At 47.6% G+C, this 19,721-nt stretch overlaps 1 protein-coding gene across 5 annotated transcripts in view; it reads left to right on the top strand.

Annotated features, from left to right (window-relative positions):
• MPP1 (MAGUK p55 scaffold protein 1) overlaps positions 1–19,322 on the top strand; it is a 135,335-nt gene extending 116,013 nt beyond the window's left edge. For all 5 annotated transcript variants that reach the window (XM_069212144.1, XM_069212145.1, XM_069212147.1 and 2 more), the window contains exons 11-12: positions 4,319–4,393; positions 16,285–19,322. In XM_069212144.1, coding sequence (XP_069068245.1) covers positions 4,319–4,393; positions 16,285–16,461 — 252 coding nt within the window. In that variant the 3' untranslated portion in view covers positions 16,462–19,322. The remainder of the gene's footprint in view (positions 1–4,318; positions 4,394–16,284) is intronic.
• Positions 19,323–19,721: the final 399 nt, after the last annotated feature.

Genomic DNA, 19,721 nt, shown 5'->3' with positions numbered 1-19,721 from the left:
TACTGTCTCTGATTATCGCATAACTCTCCCCATCCACCCATCTGTGAATAGTCTTTTTCACCCTGTAAGTCTCTCAAACCAAGATACTGTGGACCATCTGTTCTCCTCTGTGAATCTATCGATAATCTGTCAGTGCGCACATTGTCTCTTCCTATTGCATGTATGTCTCCAACCTCTATCCGTGAAGTATCTCACCATTGTCTCTTTATCATGCCATGTCTCTCAAAGCCTCCTCTTCCCATCTCTGAACTGTCTTCTCTTGGACCGCATGTCTCCGGTCTCCGCCTGCCTCTCACACAGACAGTTTCTCCACACTAAATAGAGTCCCAAAAAAACCTACCTACAGAAGCCATAAAGGGGAGCAGGAAACAACAGAAAGCACAGAACAGCCAGAGGTCCCTAGAATTGGCTCAAGTCACACTTCTAGTGCAAGACTAACTGATTCATGTTGCAGCCTGAATCTATTCTAGATTCACATACTGCACATTATTTCACTATCTAGTGCTGAGCTCCAGAAAACATCAAGGACATTATTTTGGATTTGACCCTAGATGTAGTCAGTGCCTCTCATAACGACATCGACCAGAAGCCAACAGTGCCCCAGAAGGAGACCAGCATCTTCAGATTTGTTTTTCGTGCAGTCCGTTTACGTGTGTTGAAGAAGTGTTTACTGCGACCAGAACGATCCGCCGTGTGGGGTTGGAATACACGAGTGACAACACCAACAAAGAAGTGAAAACTTGATCTGATTTTGTTTCAGAATGTTACAATGGATTTCAACTATAGAAGTCTGTGTTATGTAGATTTGTATGGTGCAGCTTATCACCCATGAGGGTATCCAGGTGCTGGACTACGGACACAGGGCGGCAGTGCTCCTAGATGAACAGCCAGGGCTTTGGTTTCTGCAGAAATTGAGAAGTGGAGTCCTGATGTTGCCGGGCGTAGATACTGCCAGGTATACTATTTTCTCTATATGCCATTTTTGTTGTTGGTAGACAGGACTCCATTTAGATCTTCCCTAAACATAATGATCAATGCGCTTGGGGAGACAAGTGTTCAGTGTTCACTTTGTCTCCCTCTGGAGCATGATGGCAACATTTGCGAAGCTTGTTATGAATTCTTAAGTGACTGAAGGCCAGAGACAACTAATGGCCAGCATACCACTCTGTGGCCATGACACTAACAGGTTCAGACCCTGGTACTCTGGGTCTTGGCTGCAGCTCAGCAGATGATAACTCAGTTGTGGCTCACCAGCAAGGTCATACCTTGACTCCAAAAACAGTTTATAATTCCACCTGAAAACAAGACGGAGGAACCCTTCTTTTGTGAGCACATCAGGCAGCCCACCATAGGGGTTTGACTAGCCTGGTGGTGCAACACGCCTACTACATAGCTTACATAGCTAATTTCCCACCTGTCCTGGTGCCACCTGGACCTCAGGGCAGTGGGGTGGAATTCTCTAGGTTTGAAGGAAGCCGGGCCGCACATCAAATGCGGCAAAGGGTTTGAAGCTTCTGGCCTTGGTATACAGATTTACTAGCCATCCTGCTGGAGGAGGTGATAACCCCTTCTCTAGTGCAGGCCTTGTTTCCTGACCTCAGAGAGCGCTGGCTCGCACCTACAGGTGGGGTCAGAAGCTCGTCTGTGGTGGCAGGCTGGTCGAGACCAGTCAGCCAGCACACTAAGACCTATATTTATACTTCAGTTGCGCAAAATTTGCGTCATCTTTTTTTACGCAAATTCCATATTTATATTCTGACATTACACACGTCTAACATCAAAATATAAGAGTTTGCAGTATTTTCTGGATGAGTCCACCTACCTTGCGTCAATGGGGTGCAAGGTAAGCGTTCCCATCTAAAAAATGGTGCTAACCCCATAGCCCGATATTTATCCCCCTGTGCTAAAATGACGCACGGGTGGGAGGAGGGGCTAAATAATGGTGCAAAGCTTGCACCATTATTTGGGACCTATGGACCAATTTCCATGGTTGAACACCATGGAATGGGTCCACAGGTGCTGTTCCCAAGCCCCATGAACACCCCCACCCGAGGGACACCAGAGGATGGAGGACCCCTTCCCAGGTAAGTCCAGGTATGTATTTTGTTTTTTCCGTGGGGGCCCTAACTTGGGGGCCTCCTGCATGGCACAGGGTACAATGACCATACCTAGGAGACACTTGGCCCCTATGCTGGTCACTGGGGTGGTGAGCATGATTCCTCTCTTTCCTAAGACAGGAGTCATGTTTTTGGTGGTTGTGCACCAGGAAATGGCGCTAGTCTGGTTAGAGGCATTTTTTTTGCCTCTGACCAGGCTAGCCTCATTTTCTGACAAACACCCACCTCTTTCCCTACCGCCACCCCCACCCGGCTAGCGTCTTCTGCTAAGACGCTGGCCCAAGTTTAGCGCCGGGTTACGCCATTCAATAAATACAGCGCCCGGCTGGCATTGTTAAATGATGCAAGCCAGAGCTAAACTTTTTGCCGCAAAACAGCGTTGGTACAGTTTGTCGCAAAAACGATAAATATGGGTCTAATAGACTAGTAGGTTTCAGGGGGCACCTCTAAGGTGCCTTCTGGGTGTATGCCATAATAAATTCAATACTGGCATCAGTATGCATTTAAGCTGAGGTGTTTCACACCAAATGCCATAGGTTTCAGTGAAGCCATCATTTACCTGAGAACTCATAAAGACCAGTGCCCAGTACATATGCATAAGATGCCTTCCTTGTTCACTTGTACCACTTAGTAATTGAACTAGACATCACAGAGGCATATCTGCTCATGCAGAGATGCCCTCACATGTAATATAATGCACTCTACCTTGGACTATTAGGAATGCTGTAGGGGTAACTCACATATACTAAATGCAGTGACGGGCATGGCACACAGAGTGTGCCACGTCTTGTTTTCACATATGGTTTGTACCATGTCACACAGCCTGCAATGGCCTTCTGCATGCAATTTGTATATTGTTCCCTTTGGGTGGCATAATACATGCTTCAGTGTTTAGGGGCCCTCTTTAGTACCCATGTCGATTTTATAGTGACCTCCAGGGTGCTACGGTGTGCGTCAATTGTACACAATTAGACCGTTTTACCTTGTTAGGAGAAAGAGCACTGTCACTGGTGCCTGGTAAACAGGGACCCAGGGCACTGTCAGAGTCGAAAAATAGCATCTCGTAGGTCAGATGGGGCAAAACGTTGGGGGCGGAGAGGGGGGCTGCAAAAAGTCTGGTTTTGTACAAAGCCAAATATGGACAAGGGACAGATACTGGAGCCGATGAACGTTCAGGATGGTGCTAAAACCACATGAAACAAATTACAGTTGTGAGCCAACCAGGGTTTAGGAAGACACTACATTAGTAAGAAGGAAGACGCACTACTGAGGACAAAGGAAATCGCAGTCTGTAAATCACGAAATGACTTAAGGCATTTATTTTTCACCGGCCCAAAATGTGGTAAAGGGAGAGCCAAGCACCCGGTTCCAGTGTCACGTGAGTGTGATAGTACATTGCAAGCTGGTGCACTTGCTTTTATCGTGGAGATGAATCATTTACAGTTTGCAGTACCGCTGGGATTTTTTAAAACTGTTATAAATGACTTTTATAATTCTTATTTTAATCTATAGCAGCAATGTATACATTTGTATTTTTGCATGAGGGAATAGACATTTGATTGTCAAAATAACAAGATCTTAAATGCCCTATTAGTTCCAATGAAAGGTGCCTGGCTGTGTTCATCCAATGAGGGTTGGGGTTGGTACATCAGTCATGTTGCAGGATGGTATTCAGCCAATAAGAATGGAGATTAGTATTCATACCAGTCATGTTGCAGGATGGTATTCAGCCAATAAGAATGGAGATTAGTATTCATACCAGTCATGTTGCAGGTGATATTCAGTCAATACGTGGGTGATAATGACACCAGTTATGGTGCATGGCTGTATTCGGCCAATAATGGCAGGGTTGTTACTGACACCAGTCATGTTGCAGGGTGCTGTTCAGCCAGTAAAAGTGAAGGACTATTGCAGGATGGCAGTGAGCCATTAAGTATGGAGGCTGGTTCTAACACCAATCATGGCTCAGGGTCATTTCAGCCAACAAGGGTGGTTTGTTACTGACACAGTTCATGGTGCAGGGTAGTATGCAGCCCATAAGAGTGGTGGTTGGGATTGACGCCAAACGTGGTGCAGGGTGGCATGCAGCCACTAAGGCAGGACGGTGGTACTCACACCAGTCATGCCTCAGGGCGGTATTCATTCAGTAAGGATGGTGGTTGCTACTGACACCTCTCTAATCTGCTTCTTCATTTCCACAGACACTGAAGACTGTCCGAATAGCAGAGCTTTCTCCCTTCATCGTGTTCATCGCCCCAACAGACAAGGCCGATCAGGTAAGATGCTGTCATGCAGTGCTTAGCTGAATAGCAGGAGTTTCTCTGATAGTAAAAGTGGATCGGAGGAATGTTTAGGGTCGAGCGTATGAAGGCCCTGCAGCGGGCACCACTGTGGCAGAAGCCAAACCAAGTGCTCTCTATCTGGCTGAGTCCGTAGCCCAGTCAAGTGCTCAGCATCACGATGAGGGTGAGCAGGTGGTTTGGGAGCTGAGCTTCATCCTGAGGGTCAGTAGCCGGCTTCAGTACTGACCTCCAAGGTAAGTGAGGAACCAGTCCCAGTGCACAGCTCCAGGCTCACAGTCAATAGCCCGTTTCATTGCACAGGCTGAGGGTCAGCAGGCGGTTCTGGAATATGGCTGTAGACTGCTAGTGACCAGCTGCAGCTACCGGCTGCAGGCTGAGGATAAGTAACTGCGTGCTGTGCTTGGCTGCTTCTGGAAGGTGTAGTGTTGCGTGAGTGATGAATGACAAAACTCTTTTGGCTCCTGATGGAGTCCGTAGAATTGTGGCATGTTAGAGTGTGGTGAAGTGAAGGCAGGTTTACAATGTTGAGTCCGGAGTTACACGCAGATGGATAAAGACATGTAACACGTAGCTCCATGTGAGTATTCAGTGTATCCCTGTACATTACATATCTGTTGCCCATGTCTACTTCTACCAACTGCGAAACCTTCACAGGATCCTACACAGGCTATTTATCTTTCTTTGTGACAAAGAAGACGTGTGACATAGAAGCCTTCCGATGAAAAGTCCTCTGGCCCTCACCCTGCCGGTGACCCTTCATTGGGTGAGCTCCCAGCCTGGACCTACTATACTAAGACTAAATCATCCTCTGCAATGGCCAGCAGGTACAAGGCCTCAGTGTAGGTACAGACACTGAAAATACACGTCCTCCTCTGTTTCAGTTTAAAGAAAGAGCGGGTGTCCCTGGTTGTGCAGAAAGACCTTGGTCTTCACATCTCCTACTTCCTAGAACATACATTTGAGCCTCTTAGAGCTACTGGGAGATGGGAAGCCCACCTACATCCTGTATGTGGACATGCAGGTATCCAAGCTTGTGAGAAGGTAGCCTCTTTCTAGCCTTGTTACCCCCACTTTTGGCCTGTTTGTGAGTGTATGTCAGGGTGTTTGTCACTGTTTTCACTGTCTCACTGGGATCCTGATGGCCAGGCCTTAGTGCTCATAGTGAAAACACTATGTTTTCAGTATGGTTGTTATGTGTCACTGGGATCCTGCTAGTCAGGACCCCAGTGCTCATAGGTTTGTGGCCTATATGTATGTGTCACTGGGACCCTGTCACACAGGGCCCCAGTGCTCATAGGTGTGCATGTGTATGTTCCCTGTGTGGTGCCTAACTGTCTCACTGAGGCTCTGCTAACCAGAACCTCAGTGGTTATGCTCTCTCATTACTTCCAAATTGTCACTAACAGGCTACTGACCATTTTTACCAATTTACATTGGCTTACTGGAACACCCTTATAATTCCCTAGTATATGGTACTGAGGTACCCAGGGTATTGGGGTTCTAGGAGATCCCTATGGGCTGCAGCATTTCTTTTGCCACCCATAGGGAGCTCTGACAATTCTTACACAGGCCTGCCACTGCAGCCTGAGTGAAATAACGTCCACGTTATTTCACAGCCATTTTACACTGCACTTAAGTAACTTATAAGTCACCTATATGTCTAACCTTTACCTGGTAAAGGTTGGGTGCAAAGTTACTTAGTGTGAGGGCACCCTGGCACTAGCCAAGGTGCCCCCACATTGTTCAGAGCCAATTCCCTGAACTTTGTGAGTGCGGGGACACCATTACACGCGTGCACTACATATAGGTCACTACCTATATGTAGCTTCACCATGGTAACTCCGAATATGGCCATGTAACATGTCTATGATCATGGAATTGCCCCCTCTATACCATCCTGGCATAGTTGGCACAATCCCATGATCCCAGTGGTCTGTAGCACAGACCCTGGTACTGCCAAACTGCCCTTCCTGGGGTTTCACTGCAGCTGCTGCTGCTGCCAACCCCTCAGACAGGCAGCTGCCCTCCTGGGGTCCAGCCAGGCCTGGCCCAGGATGGCAGAACAAAGAACTTCCTCTGAGAGAGGGTGTGACACCCTCTCCCTTTGGAAAATGGTGTGAAGGCAGGGGAGGAGTAGCCTCCCCCAGCCTCTGGAAATGCTTTGTTGGGCACAGATGTGCCCAATTCTGCATAAGCCAGTCTACACCGGTTCAGGGACCCCTTAGCCCCTGCTCTGGCGCGAAACTGGACAAAGGAAAGGGGAGTGACCACTCCCCTGACCTGCACCTCCCCTGGGAGGTGTCCAGAGCTCCTCCAGTGTGCTCCAGACCTCTGCCATCTTGGAAACAGAGGTGCTGTTGGCACACTGGACTGCTCTGAGTGGCCGGTGCCACCAGGTGACGTCAGAGACTCCTGCTGATAGGCTCCTTCAGGTGTTAGTAGCCTATCCTCTCTCCTAGGTAGCCAAACCCTCTTTTCTGGCTATTTAGGGTCTCTGTCTCTGGGGAAACTTCAGATAACGAATGCAAGAGCTCATCCGAGTTCCTCTGCATCTCCCTCTTCACCTTCTGATAAGGAAACGACCGCTGACCGCGCTGGAAGCCTGCAAACCTGCAACATAGTAGCAAAGACAACTACTGCAACTCTGTAACGCTGATCCTGCCGCCTTCTCGACTGTTTTCCTGCTTGTGCATGCTGTGGGGGTAGCCTGCCTCCTCTCTGCACCAGAAGCTCCGAAGAAATCTCCCGTGGGTCGACGGAATCTTCCCCCTGCAACCGCAGGCACCAAAAAGCTGCATTACCGGTCCCTTGGGTCTCCTCTCAGCACGACGAGCGAGGTCCCTCGAATCCAGCGACGCTGTCCAAGTGACCCCCACAGTCCAGTGACTCTTCAGCCCAAGTTTGGTGGAGGTAAGTCCTTGCCTCACCTCGCTGGGCTGCATTGCTGGGAACCGCGACTTTGCAGCTACTCCGGCCCCTGTGCACTTCCGGCGGAAATCCTTCGTGCACAGCCAAGCCTGGGTCCACGGCACTCTAACCTGCATTGCACGACTTACTAAGTTGGTCTCCGGCGACGTGGGACTCCGTTGTGCAACTTCGGCGAGCACCGTTTCACGCATCCTCGTAGTGCCTGTTTCTGGCACTTCTCCGGGTGCTACCTGCTTCAGTGAGGGCTCTTTGTCTTGCTCGACGTCCCCTCTCTCTGCAGGTCCAATTTGCGACCTCCTGGTCCCTCCTGGGCCCCAGCAGCGTCCAAAAACGCCAAACGCACGATTTGCGTGTAGCAAGGCTTGTTGGCGTCCATCCGGCGGGAAAACACTTCTGCACGACTCTCCAAGGCGAGAGGGATCCGTCCACCAAAGGGGAAGTCTCTAGCCCTTTTCGTTCCTGCAGAAACCTCAGCTTCTTCTGTCCAGTCGAAGCTTCTTTGCACCCGCAGCTGGCATATCCTGGGCATCTGCCCATCTCCGACTTACTTGTGACTTTTGGACTTGGTCCCCTTGTTCCACAGGTACCCTAGATTGGAAATCCACAGTTATTGCATTGCTGGTTTGTGTCTTTCCTGCATTATTCCTCTAACACGACTCTTTTGTCCTTAGGGGAACTTTAGTGCACTTTGTACTCACTTTTCAGGGTCTTGGGGAGGGTTATTTTTCTAACTCTCACTATTTTCTAATAGTCCCAGCGACCCTCTACAAGGTCACATAGGTTTGGGGTCCATTCGTGGTTCGCATTCCACTTCTGGAGTATATGGTTTGTGTTGCCCCTATCCTTATGTTTCCCCATTGCATCCTATTGTAACTATACATTGTTTGCACTGTTTTCTAAGACTATACTGCATATTTTTGCTATTGTGTGTATATATATCTTGTGTATATTTCCTATCCTCTCACTGAGGGTACACTCTAAGATACTTTGGCATATTGTCATAAAAATAAAGTACCTTTATTTTTAGTATAACTGTGTATTGTGTTTTCTTATGATATTGTGCATATGACACTAAGTGGTACTGTAGTAGCTTCACACGTCTCCTAGTTCAGCCTAAGCTGCTCTGCTAAGCTACCATTATCTATCAGCCTAAGCTGCTAGACACCCTATACACTAATAAGGGATAACTGGGCCTGGTGCAAGGTGCAAGTACCCCTTGGTACTCACTACAAGCCAGTCCAGCCTCCTACATTGGTGGCAGCGGTGGGATAAGTGCTTGAGACTACTTACCACTCTTGTCATTGTACTTTTCATAAGAGAAAAATATACAAAACAAGGTCAGTGTATATACACATAGCCAAAAAGTTTTGCATTTCCTCTTTTCACTCTTTTCTAAGTGCTGAAAAGTACTTCTAAACTTTCAAAAAGTTCTTAAAAGTGTAAAAAGTTTTTTCTGTCTTTCCAAAAAGTTCTGAAAACTTTTTTCTCTTTTTCTATCACTTTAACTCTCTCTAAAAAATGTCTGGCACAGGCAAAAATGTTGAACTGTCCAAACTTGCATATGATCACCTTAGCTGGAAAGGAGCAAGGAGTCTCTGCATAGAGAGAGGTTTGAGTGTAGGGAAGAATCCTTCCTTAGAACTGTTAATTAATATGCTTAGAGTACAGGATAAGGCCATGAGTGCCAAATCTGGTGAAAAAGTAGCTAATGGTTCTCAATCTGATCCAGGGACTCCCCCAGGAAAAGGTTCAGGAAAGAAACTTCTCAGCCTGCCCATTACTAGACAGTCTAGCATAGTTGGTACAGAGGTTGAATCACACCATACTGATGGTGTGCTCTCACATTATACTGGTAGCCAAGCTGTTAGGGTGCCCTCTGTAAGGGACAGGTCTCCTTCTGTTCATTCCCATCATACCTCTGTATCTAGAAATGTCCCTCCCACCCACCCTGATGACAGATTGTTAGAAAGGGAGCTCAATAGATTGAGAGTGGAACAAACCAGACTGAAGCTCAAGAAGCAACAGCTGGATTTGGATAGACAGTCTTTAGAATTAGAGAAGGAAAGACAGAAGTTGGGTTTAGATACCCATGGTGGCAGCAGCAGTATTCCCCATAGTCATCCTGCAAAAGAGCATGATTCCAGGAATCTGCACAAGATAGTTCCCCCTTATAAGGAGGGGGATGACATTAACAAGTGGTTTGCTGCACTTGAGAGGGCCTGTGCTGTACAGGATGTCCCTCAAAAGCAGTGGGCTGCTATCCTATGGCTATCATTTAGTGGAAAAGGTAGGGATAGGCTCCTTACTGTAAAAGAAAATGATGCTAATAATTTCCAAGTTCTTAAGAATGCACTCCTGGATGGTTATGGCTTAACCACTGAACAGTACAGGATAAAGTTCAGAGAGACCAAAAAGGAGTCTTCACAAGACTGGGTTGATTTCATTGACCAGGCAGTGAAGGCCTTGGAGGGGTGGTTACATGGCAGTAAAGTTACTGATTATGACAGCCTGTATAACTTAATCCTGAGAGAGCATATTCTTAATAATTGTGTGTCTGATTTGTTGCACCAGTACTTGGTGGACTCTGATCTGACCTCTCCCCAAGAATTGGGAAAGAAGGCAGACAAATGGGTCAGAACAAGGGTGAACAGAAAAGTTCATACAGGGGGTGACAAAGATGGCAATAAGAAGAAAGATGGTGAAAAATCTCAAGATAAGCATGGGGATAAGGGTAAAACCAAAGATCCCACTTCAAATCTTAAACACTCTTCAGAGGGTGGGGATAAAACTAATTCTTCCTCTTCTTCCCAACCTGCACACATTAAAAAGCCTTGGTGCTTTGTGTGTAAAAATAGAGGCCATAGGCCAGGGGATAAGTCCTGTCCAGGTAAACCCCCTGAGCCTACCACCACTAATACATCAAGCTCTAGTGCCCCTAGCAGTAGTGGTACTAGTGGTGGGACTGCTGGCAACAGTCAAGCAAAGGGTGTAGTTGGGTTCACTTATGGGTCCATAGTGGAAACTGATGTAATCAGTCCCAAGACAGTTTCTGTCACACCTAGTGGCATTGGCCTTGCCACACTGGCTGCTTGTCCCCTTACAATGGATAAGTACAGGCAGACAGTTTCAATAAATGGTGTTGAGGCCTTGGCCTACAGGGACACAGGTGCCAGTTTCACTTTGGTGACTGAAAACCTAGTGCCTCCTGAACAACACATCATTGGACAACAGTATAAGATTATTGATGTCCATAACTCCACTAAGTTTCTTCCCTTAGCTATAATTCAGTTTAGTTGGGGTGGAGTTACTGGCCCTAAGCAGGTGGTGGTATCACCTAGCTTACCTGTAGACTGTCTCTTAGGTAATGACCTAGAGGCCTCAGGTTGGGCTGATGTAGAGTTTTATGCCCATGCAGCCATGCTGGGCATCCCTGAGGAATTGTTCCCTCTCATTTCAAGTGAAATGAAAAAGCAAAGGAGAGAAGGCCTGAAAACTCAGGATCCCTCTCCATCAACAGGTAAAAAGGGTATCACAGTATCCCCTAACCACCCTACCATTCAGGATACTATTCCTGTGGTGGGAGAAACCTCTCCTGGGGTGGCACCTGTTCCAAGGGAATCATCAGCTGGCAAAGCTGGACTCCCTGAGGTGGAAGTACCTCTCTGTGGGATAACTAACATTGGTGAGAAAAACAGCACCATTTTAGTTAACATGGAGCATCCCTCCAACCCTCCCAGAGAAACTTTAGTGCAGAAACCCTGCACTACCTCACAACACTTAGGACAGCATCCCTGGCCTAGTGTGGAGCTCATAGGACAGCATCCCTGCCCTGTTCCAACCCAAGAGAAACAGCATCCCTGTTCTCTCTTCCAGCCATATGGACAAAGTTTTTGCCCAGCTATGGCTTTTCTGAGACAGCATCCCTGTCTGGCATTTCCATCACTACAAATAGGTTCAGTGGACAATTCCCACTGCTCTAAACTAAAACTTACTGATAGAAACTCTGAAAATACATCTTCACATTGTTGCTTAGCTAAAAAACTTCAAACAGGGTGGTTTACATCCCCACAGGGAAGTAACCAGATAGTGGATGATAAAGGGAGTAACCATTCTATTGCAGAGCTACTCTCTACTTATCACCACTTAGACAATAAAGTCTCAACTGGCCAAGGTTAGCCTTATTGTCCTTCGTTTGGGGGGGGGTTGTGTGAGAAGGTAGCCTCTTTCTAGCCTTGTTACCCCCACTTTTGGCCTGTTTGTGAGTGTATGTCAGGGTGTTTGTCTCTGTTTTCACTGTCTCACTGGGATCCTGATGGCCAGGCCTCAGTGCTCATAGTGAAAACACTATGTTTTCAGTATGGTTGTTATGTGTCACTGGGATCCTGCTAGTCAGGATCCCAGTGCTCATAGGTTTGTGGCCTATATGTATGTGTCACTGGGACCCTGTCACACAGGGCCCCAGTGCTCATAGGTGTGCATGTGTATGTTCCCTGTGTGGTGCCTAACTGTCTCACTGAGGCTCTGCTAACCAGAACCTCAGTGGTTATGCTCTCTCATTACTTCCAAATTGTCACTAACAGGCTAGTGACCATTTTTACCAATTTACATTGGCTTACTGGAACACCCTTATAATTCCCTAGTATATGGTACTGAGGTACCCAGGGTATTGGGGTTCCAGGAGATCCCTATGGGCTGCAGCATTTCTTTTGCCACCCATAGGGAGCTCTGACAATTCTTACACAGGCCTGCCACTGCAGCCTGAGTGAAATAACGTCCACGTTATTTCACAGCCATTTTACACTGCACTTAAGTAACTTATAAGTCACCTATATGTCTAACCTTTACCTGGTAAAGGTTGGGTGCAAAGTTTCTTAGTGTGAGGGCACCCTGGCACTAGCCAAGGTGCCCCCACATTGTTCAGAGCCAATTCCCTGAACTTTGTGAGTGCGGGGACACCATTACACGCGTGCACTACATATAGGTCACTACCTATATGTAGCTTCACCATGGTAACTCCGAATATGGCCATGTAACATGTCTATGATCATGGAATTGCCCCCTCTATACCATCCTGGCATAGTTGGCACAATCCCATGATCCCAGTGGTCTGTAGCACAGACCCTGGTACTGCCAAACTGCCCTTCCTGGGGTTTCACTGCAGCTGCTGCTGCTGCCAACCCCTCAGACAGGCAGCTGCCCTCCTGGGGTCCAGCCAGGCCTGGCCCAGGATGGCAGAACAAAGAACTTCCTCTGAGAGAGGGTGTGACACCCTCTCCCTTTGGAAAATGGTGTGAAGGCAGGGGAGGAGTAGCCTCCCCCAGCCTCTGGAAATGCTTTGTTGGGCACAGATGTGCCCAATTCTGCATAAGCCAGTCTACACCGGTTCAGGGACCCCTTAGCCCCTGCTCTGGCGCGAAACTGGACAAAGGAAAGGGGAGTGACCACTCCCCTGACCTGCACCTCCCCTGGGAGGTGTCCAGAGCTCCTCCAGTGTGCTCCAGACCTCTGCCATCTTGGAAACAGAGGTGCTGCTGGCACACTGGACTGCTCTGAGTGGCCAGTGCCACCAGGTGACGTCAGAGACTCCTGCTGATAGGCTCCTTCAGGTGTTAGTAGCCTATCCTCTCTCCTAGGTAGCCAAACCCTCTTTTCTGGCTATTTAGGGTCTCTGTCTCTGGGGAAACTTCAGATAACGAATGCAAGAGCTCATCCGAGTTCCTCTGCATCTCCCTCTTCACCTTCTGATAAGGAAACGACCGCTGACCGCGCTGGAAGCCTGCAAACCTGCAACATAGTAGCAAAGACGACTACTGCAACTCTGTAGCGCTGATCCTGCCGCCTTCTCGACTGTTTTCCTGCTTGTGCATGCTGTGGGGGTAGCCTGCCTCCTCTCTGCACCAGAAGCTCCGAAGAAATCTCCCGTGGGTCGACGGAATCTTCCCCCTGCAACCGCAGGCACCAAAAAGCTGCATTACCGGTCCCTTGGGTCTCCTCTCAGCACGACGAGCGAGGTCCCTCGAATCCAGCGATGCTGTCCAAGTGACCCCCACAGTCCAGTGACTCTTCAGCCCAAGTTTGGTGGAGGTAAGTCCTTGCCTCACCTCGCTGGGCTGCATTGCTGGGAACCGCGACATTGCAGCTACTCCGGCCCCTGTGCACTTTCGGCGGAAATCCTTCGTGCACAGCCAAGCCTGGGTCCACGGCACTCTAACCTGCATTGCACGACTTTCTAAGTTGGTCTCCGGCGACGTGGGACTCCGTTGTGCAACTTCGGCGAGCACCGTTTCACGCATCCTCGTAGTGCCTGTTTCTGGCACTTCTCCGAGTGCTACCTGCTTCAGTGAGGGCTCTTTGTCTTGCTCGACGTCCCCTCTCTCTGCAGGTCCAATTTGCGACCTCCTGGTCCCTCCTGGGCCCCAGCAGCGTCCAAAAACGCCAAACGCACGATTTGCGTGTAGCAAGGCTTGTTGGCGTCCTTCCGGCGGGAAAACACTTCTGCACGACTCTCCAAGGCGAGAGGGATCCGTCCACCAAAGGGGAAGTCTCTAGCCCTTTTCGTTCCTGCAGAAACTTCAGCTTCTTCTGTCCAGTCGAAGCTTCTTTGCACCCGCAGCTGGCATTTCCTGGGCATCTGCCCATCTCCGACTTACTTGTGACTTTTGGACTTGGTCCCCTTGTTCCACAGGTACCCTAGATTGGAAATCCACAGTTGTTGCATTGCTGGTTTGTGTCTTTCCTGCATTATTCCTCTAACACGACTCTTTTGTCCTTAGGGGAACTTTAGTGCACTTTGTACTCACTTTTCAGGGTCTTGGGGAGGGTTATTTTTCTAACTCTCACTATTTTCTAATAGTCCCAGCGACCCTCTACAAGGTCACATAGGTTTGGGGTCCATTCGTGGTTCGCATTCCACTTCTGGAGTATATGGTTTGTGTTGCCCCTATCCCTATGTTTCCCCATTGCATCCTATTGTAACTATACATTGTTTGCACTGTTTTCTAAGACTATACTGCATATTTTTGCTATTGTGTATATATATCTTGTGTATATTTCCTATCCTCTCACTGAGGGTACACTCTAAGATACTTTGGCATATTGTCATAAAAATAAAGTACCTTTATTTTTAGTATAACTGTGTATTGTGTTTTCTTATGATATTGTGCATATGACACTAAGTGGTACTGTAGTAGCTTCACACGTCTCCTAGTTCAGCCTAAGCTGCTCTGCTAAGCTACCATTATCTATCAGCCTAAGCTGCTAGACACCCTATACACTAATAAGGGATAACTGGGCCTGGTGCAAGGTGCAAGTACCCCTTGGTACTCACTACAAGCCAGTCCAGCCTCCTACAAAGCTTCAGCGTCCCATGGATCTGTTCATGTGGAAGGCCAACGAGCCATCGATTGAAGGGGCATACCTCTTCTGGAGGAGCGACCCTAACCTGAGTCTCGGTGCAAGGACTGGTTAACAGTTGTCATGGGCACATCCTTTCCTCCCTGGTGTACAAGGGGCTACCCCTCGCCTCCTGCCTGACTGGCAGTAAGTGGAACACTCGACCCAGGCGTGCTGTCATCAGCTCTTCTCCAGCGTAAGATGAGAGGAGGTGCACAGTTTTCTGCCCTCGCATGTTTGGCCATCAGGTCCTCTGCAAGCGCTCCTTAAGAAGCCCATGCAGGAGAGGACTGGGGCAAACAAGTTGCTAATCATCATGCTGATGCTGTTCCTTCATGCTGTTCACCTGAGGTGCCGCTGAGGTCCATCCACCGCTGAACATGAGTTGGGCGTTCTGTAACAAGCTGATGGCTTCTCGGACCTGCGGCATACACGTAACCATGGAGCAACCTCTAGGCATTGAAAGGAGTGCACAACTGTGCTGTTGCTTGCCACAGACAAGTGGGTTTAAATAGGTGAATGTGACTTTAGAAAGTTCCTGCCTCCTCCACTCCACCACAGGTCTCTTTGTGCCAAGATTGTTGTGATTCTTGTTAAAGGCTGCAGCGTGGTCCGAGATGGTCATGGTACAGACCTGGCCCTGGTCCATGGAGGTAAGAAGTGTGCTCTTGTCTTCAGAAGGGTGGTCTCAGTGTCTCTATGTTGATGTCATTCAGCTTGCAAACCTCTAAGAGATTGTTGGGTTCAGGGTGAGCGTAAAGAGTTCTGAGACTGCCAAGGTTTCTGGGATATTTGCTTAAAATGAGGACTATAGAGGACATAAGCACTAAATGGCTGAATGATGCTCAGCCTGTGAATCCAGGAAATTATTCAAGTTGCAAAACTACTCCCACTGGTAAGTAACCCTAACCTGCAATCTTTCTGAATCAAACTGCGTTAACTGCTGAGGCCAGGATGATTGCTGTGTAGACATAGGTTTGATCTTCAATTTGAACACGCGCATTTGCCTATGACTAGTGTTTTTTATGAGTCGCAGCACTGTGCTTTTGTGTCTCCCCGGTTCCCAAACTTGAATTCTCTTGACATGTTACTTCTGTGAATGTATGGATCATCAAACCTTCATTGTCTCTACGAGGTATTTCTAAATACGCCTATTGATGTGAGTAAAAACAAAACTTGTAAGTAGAAGTATGCCTAGTGTAAGTCAGTGTGCATATTATAAATTAAGAATTAGTGGTTCAGTGCATCACTCGTGTTTGAACATCTTACCCAAAATTGCTGTATATGTGTTTCTGTTAACATCTCTCTGCACATAAAACCAGCACTGGTGAATCAATGTAACACACAAGTAGCTTATTCTTACTCTGGAGAAGGCACGTGGAGCTTGAGCACTCTTACGCGCTTGTGAAATGTCAGCACACACGTGTTTGTTTTGGTGCAAGTAATGATGCATATGCACTGAAAGGACTCTCTTTTCTTGTTTGCACAAATAATGCATGTACCATAAAAGTGAACTCATGAACTTCTCTTGCTCCTCTTCCCAGATGGATTCCTTGAAGCAGCTGTTGAAGGACTCGGAGGCTATCCGTGGGCGCTACGCCCAGTACTTCGACCTTGAGATAGTGAACAACGATGTTGAGGAAAGTGTGACTGCACTGCAGAAGGCCCTGGAGACCGCCTGCTCTACCCGCCAGTGGGTGCCAGTTTCATGGGTTTATTAGCAAGCCAGGATCACCAGCTGGCTCTCCAAGAAGCCGCCAGCAGCTAGCTCTGAAACAGGCAGAGTGTACTGACGACTTTGTGCTGCAACCTGCCTCGTGGGGATGGTGCCATGTCCTGAAAGGTTCCTTCGACTATATTGGACCCATCATTTTCCAAATATTTTTAAATTTCTTCCCCTGAAGACCTGATCTCCTGTAGCTAATCCTAGACCGTAAGTTTTTCCATATCCGGCATCACTAGAAGTGACTTGGCATAGTGTTCAGGCACTTCTGGCTACTCTTAATTTCACGTGACGGTCTAATGGTACCTATCAGACTCTCATAACTCTCTTCTGTAACTCCACACACCATGTGAACCAACCATCTGTATCTGGGTTGAGTAGTCTAAGCTGTCAACCAACTCTGATTACCATGTGATGGTCTAAATACAGACCTCAGGACTACTATGAAGTTCTTCTCTAACTCCATACACCATGTGGAATCTCCACCTGCTGTCTGAGGAGAGTACGCTACGCTGTCATCCGACTCCGAACACCATGCGAGCAGACTTCCTAGCACCTGAGCAGGCTATCCACATACCTCATCTAAACCCAAGCACCATTGGAAAAGACCTTCTAGTATTTGAGTACACAAACCTCATCTAATTCCAAACAACATTGGAACATACCTTCAAGTATATGAGTAGATTACCCGTGTACCTCATCTAACTTCAAACATCATTGGAGCAGACCTAGTGTCTGAATGGACCACCCTCATATCTCATCTAGTGCCAGACGCCATCGGAACAGATTTAGAACTGAGTATGCTGCCCTCGTAAATCAACCCCAAAACACTACCAGAACAGATCTTTGAGTATCTGAATAGATTACTCTCATACTTCATCTAACTCGAAACATAATTGAAACATATGTAGTAACTGAGTAGACGGCCCTCAAACATTATCTAACTCCAAACACCATCAGAGCAGACCTTCTGGTACCTGGATTAAAGTTCCCTAAGCTTGTTTCTAACTTTAAACAACATCAGAAAAGACCTAGCATCTGAGCAGACTACCCTCATCAGAGCAGGCCTTCTAGCACCTGGGCTAACCGTCCCTAAGCTTGTTTCCAACTTTTAACAGCATCAGAAAAGACCTACAACCTGATTTATATCTCAGCGGATGGGTTACTCTGTCACAATGGTGACAGATATCGTGCCCACCAAAATATAAATCCCATAGAATATAATGGGAGTTATATTTCAGCGGACGGGATATCCACCACCGTTTTGACAGAGTAGCCTGTCCGCTGAGATCTAAACCAGGCCCCTAGTATCTGAGTAGACTTCCCCCATCAAAGCAGACCTTCTACTACCTGGGTTGTTTTCCCAAAACATTTTTCTCACTTCAAATACCATGTGATGGTCTAAAAGTGTCCAAGTGGACCAACCTGTGCTCAAAACTATGCAAATGATTCTGGTCCCACAGTGATAGTGGCTCCTGGTGACCACCTGGACTGGTGTTCAACCCCCAACACTAGCTTCTGAGTTACAACGATGGTGACTCCTGAATTCCCTGCCACCTTCTAGAGCCTTCAACACCAAGCTCTAACTTCTCAACTACTCAGGCCTGGGCAATCTGCTGTCTGCAAAGGGGTGTGTCTCTACCTGAGCTGATGAGCCCTTGTGCTCAATTCTTCAGTAAGAAATCATCTTTATCTTCATGGTGCATTTTAATTAGCTGTGCACTCTCCACATGGTTTCCCAGTTCTATCAGTTTAACGCATGTCACATGTGTGCCCAGGGGGTTTTCACTTTTGCAGCTGCTTGTGAAATCTACCTTGCTATCACAGCACTGTGTCAATGAGGCTGGCAGCCTGTAGCTATGAACTTGTGTAATTCATAAACCAATGCATGCTGACCCCTACCTTTCCATTACCCGAGCCTAACAGGCGCATAGGGAGCCTGGCACACAGCCTTCCGTATCAGTAATCAGCTGTCCTGGGAAGGACATTGATCCACACACAGAGGACACTCTTGCCACTACAGGCCATGCTGCTGTGTGTCACTGCAAAGACAAACTGTTTCATTACAACAGGAATATTTGGGCTCAGGGGGCTGGGGAGGTTTAATAATGTGAACATTTATGGGACTCTACTTGAGCCAATTTTGTGAAGTCTTTGAAAACCTTCATAAATTTCTTTAAATTTGTGAGGTTTTCAAGAGAAACAGGGTGCAGATTTACTTTACTGAGTGTAAGGCTGCTGGTAAACACACCACTCTCAAACGCATCACTTTCCCACGACTAACCAGGTCTGAATCTGTCCTCATGTTCATTGGGCGTCAGCTTGGATGGATATCAAAGGGAAAATCCAAGGAAAAAAAGAACATGGAACCCACCCAGAAGCCCAGTCTGTGGTGTCTGGGGCCTCCTTCGATAAGGCCTTCTATGACGAACAGTGTCATCCTTCCAGGGGTTTGTTCAGACTTGTGTATACAATCTGACTCTGAAGGACATGGAGGGTGAGGTGAGCATACTCTGTCCCTCCCCACCAGTCCTGCATGTCATGGTCACAGAGGAGACAGTGTCTCATTCTCTGACATCCCTGTGCAGCCTCTTGTCCCCCAGGGACAGTGCCAAGCACCCAGGGTACGGTTTGTGCACCCGGCTTTGCGAAAGCCCTCCATTATCCCAGCGAGAACGCTGCTTTCCTTGCTTCTCCTCTGGAGGAGATGTTCATTGAATGTTTAAATGCTCTGCTCTTTCTATTTTTCATTTTGTCCAATTGTAAAGGATGCCAAAAAGAATTACCATGTGCAATGTTTTATTCTCTACGGTGAACTGCAGGGGAATAGTAGCAATAAAAGTATTAAATTTGTCTTAATTTTATTTGTCGTGTGGTCTGGTTTGGCATTGGGGTAGATCACCCCCACCCTCCACTCATGGTGCATGTGGACCTGAGAAAAGGTGGCAATCTGCGGGATTACGACACACATTACACTCCAGTGTGTATTGAAAATGTTGCTTGAGAAGTACGAGATGTGACTGCCTCGCATGCATCCTTGTATCTATGCACCAGGCTTTTACAAAGTGCACAGCTGAGGGGAGTCGAAGCAAAGAGGAAAGGTGCCTCCAAAAACACATGCAGGAGTTTATTCAGAACACTGAGAGAAACTGTAAACATCTGGCCATGTAGTAGCTCACCTTCTTTATGTCCTTAGACTACACCCTTAAGTGCAAAGATGTTTTGCAGCGTTAACCTACTCTCGATTCACATACTGTA

The sequence above is a fragment of the Pleurodeles waltl genome, chromosome 10 (genome assembly GCF_031143425.1).
Source record: "Pleurodeles waltl isolate 20211129_DDA chromosome 10, aPleWal1.hap1.20221129, whole genome shotgun sequence".
In the NCBI taxonomy this organism is placed as follows: domain Eukaryota; kingdom Metazoa; phylum Chordata; class Amphibia; order Caudata; family Salamandridae; genus Pleurodeles; species Pleurodeles waltl.
This window is presented reverse-complemented; position numbering and strand designations above follow the sequence as displayed.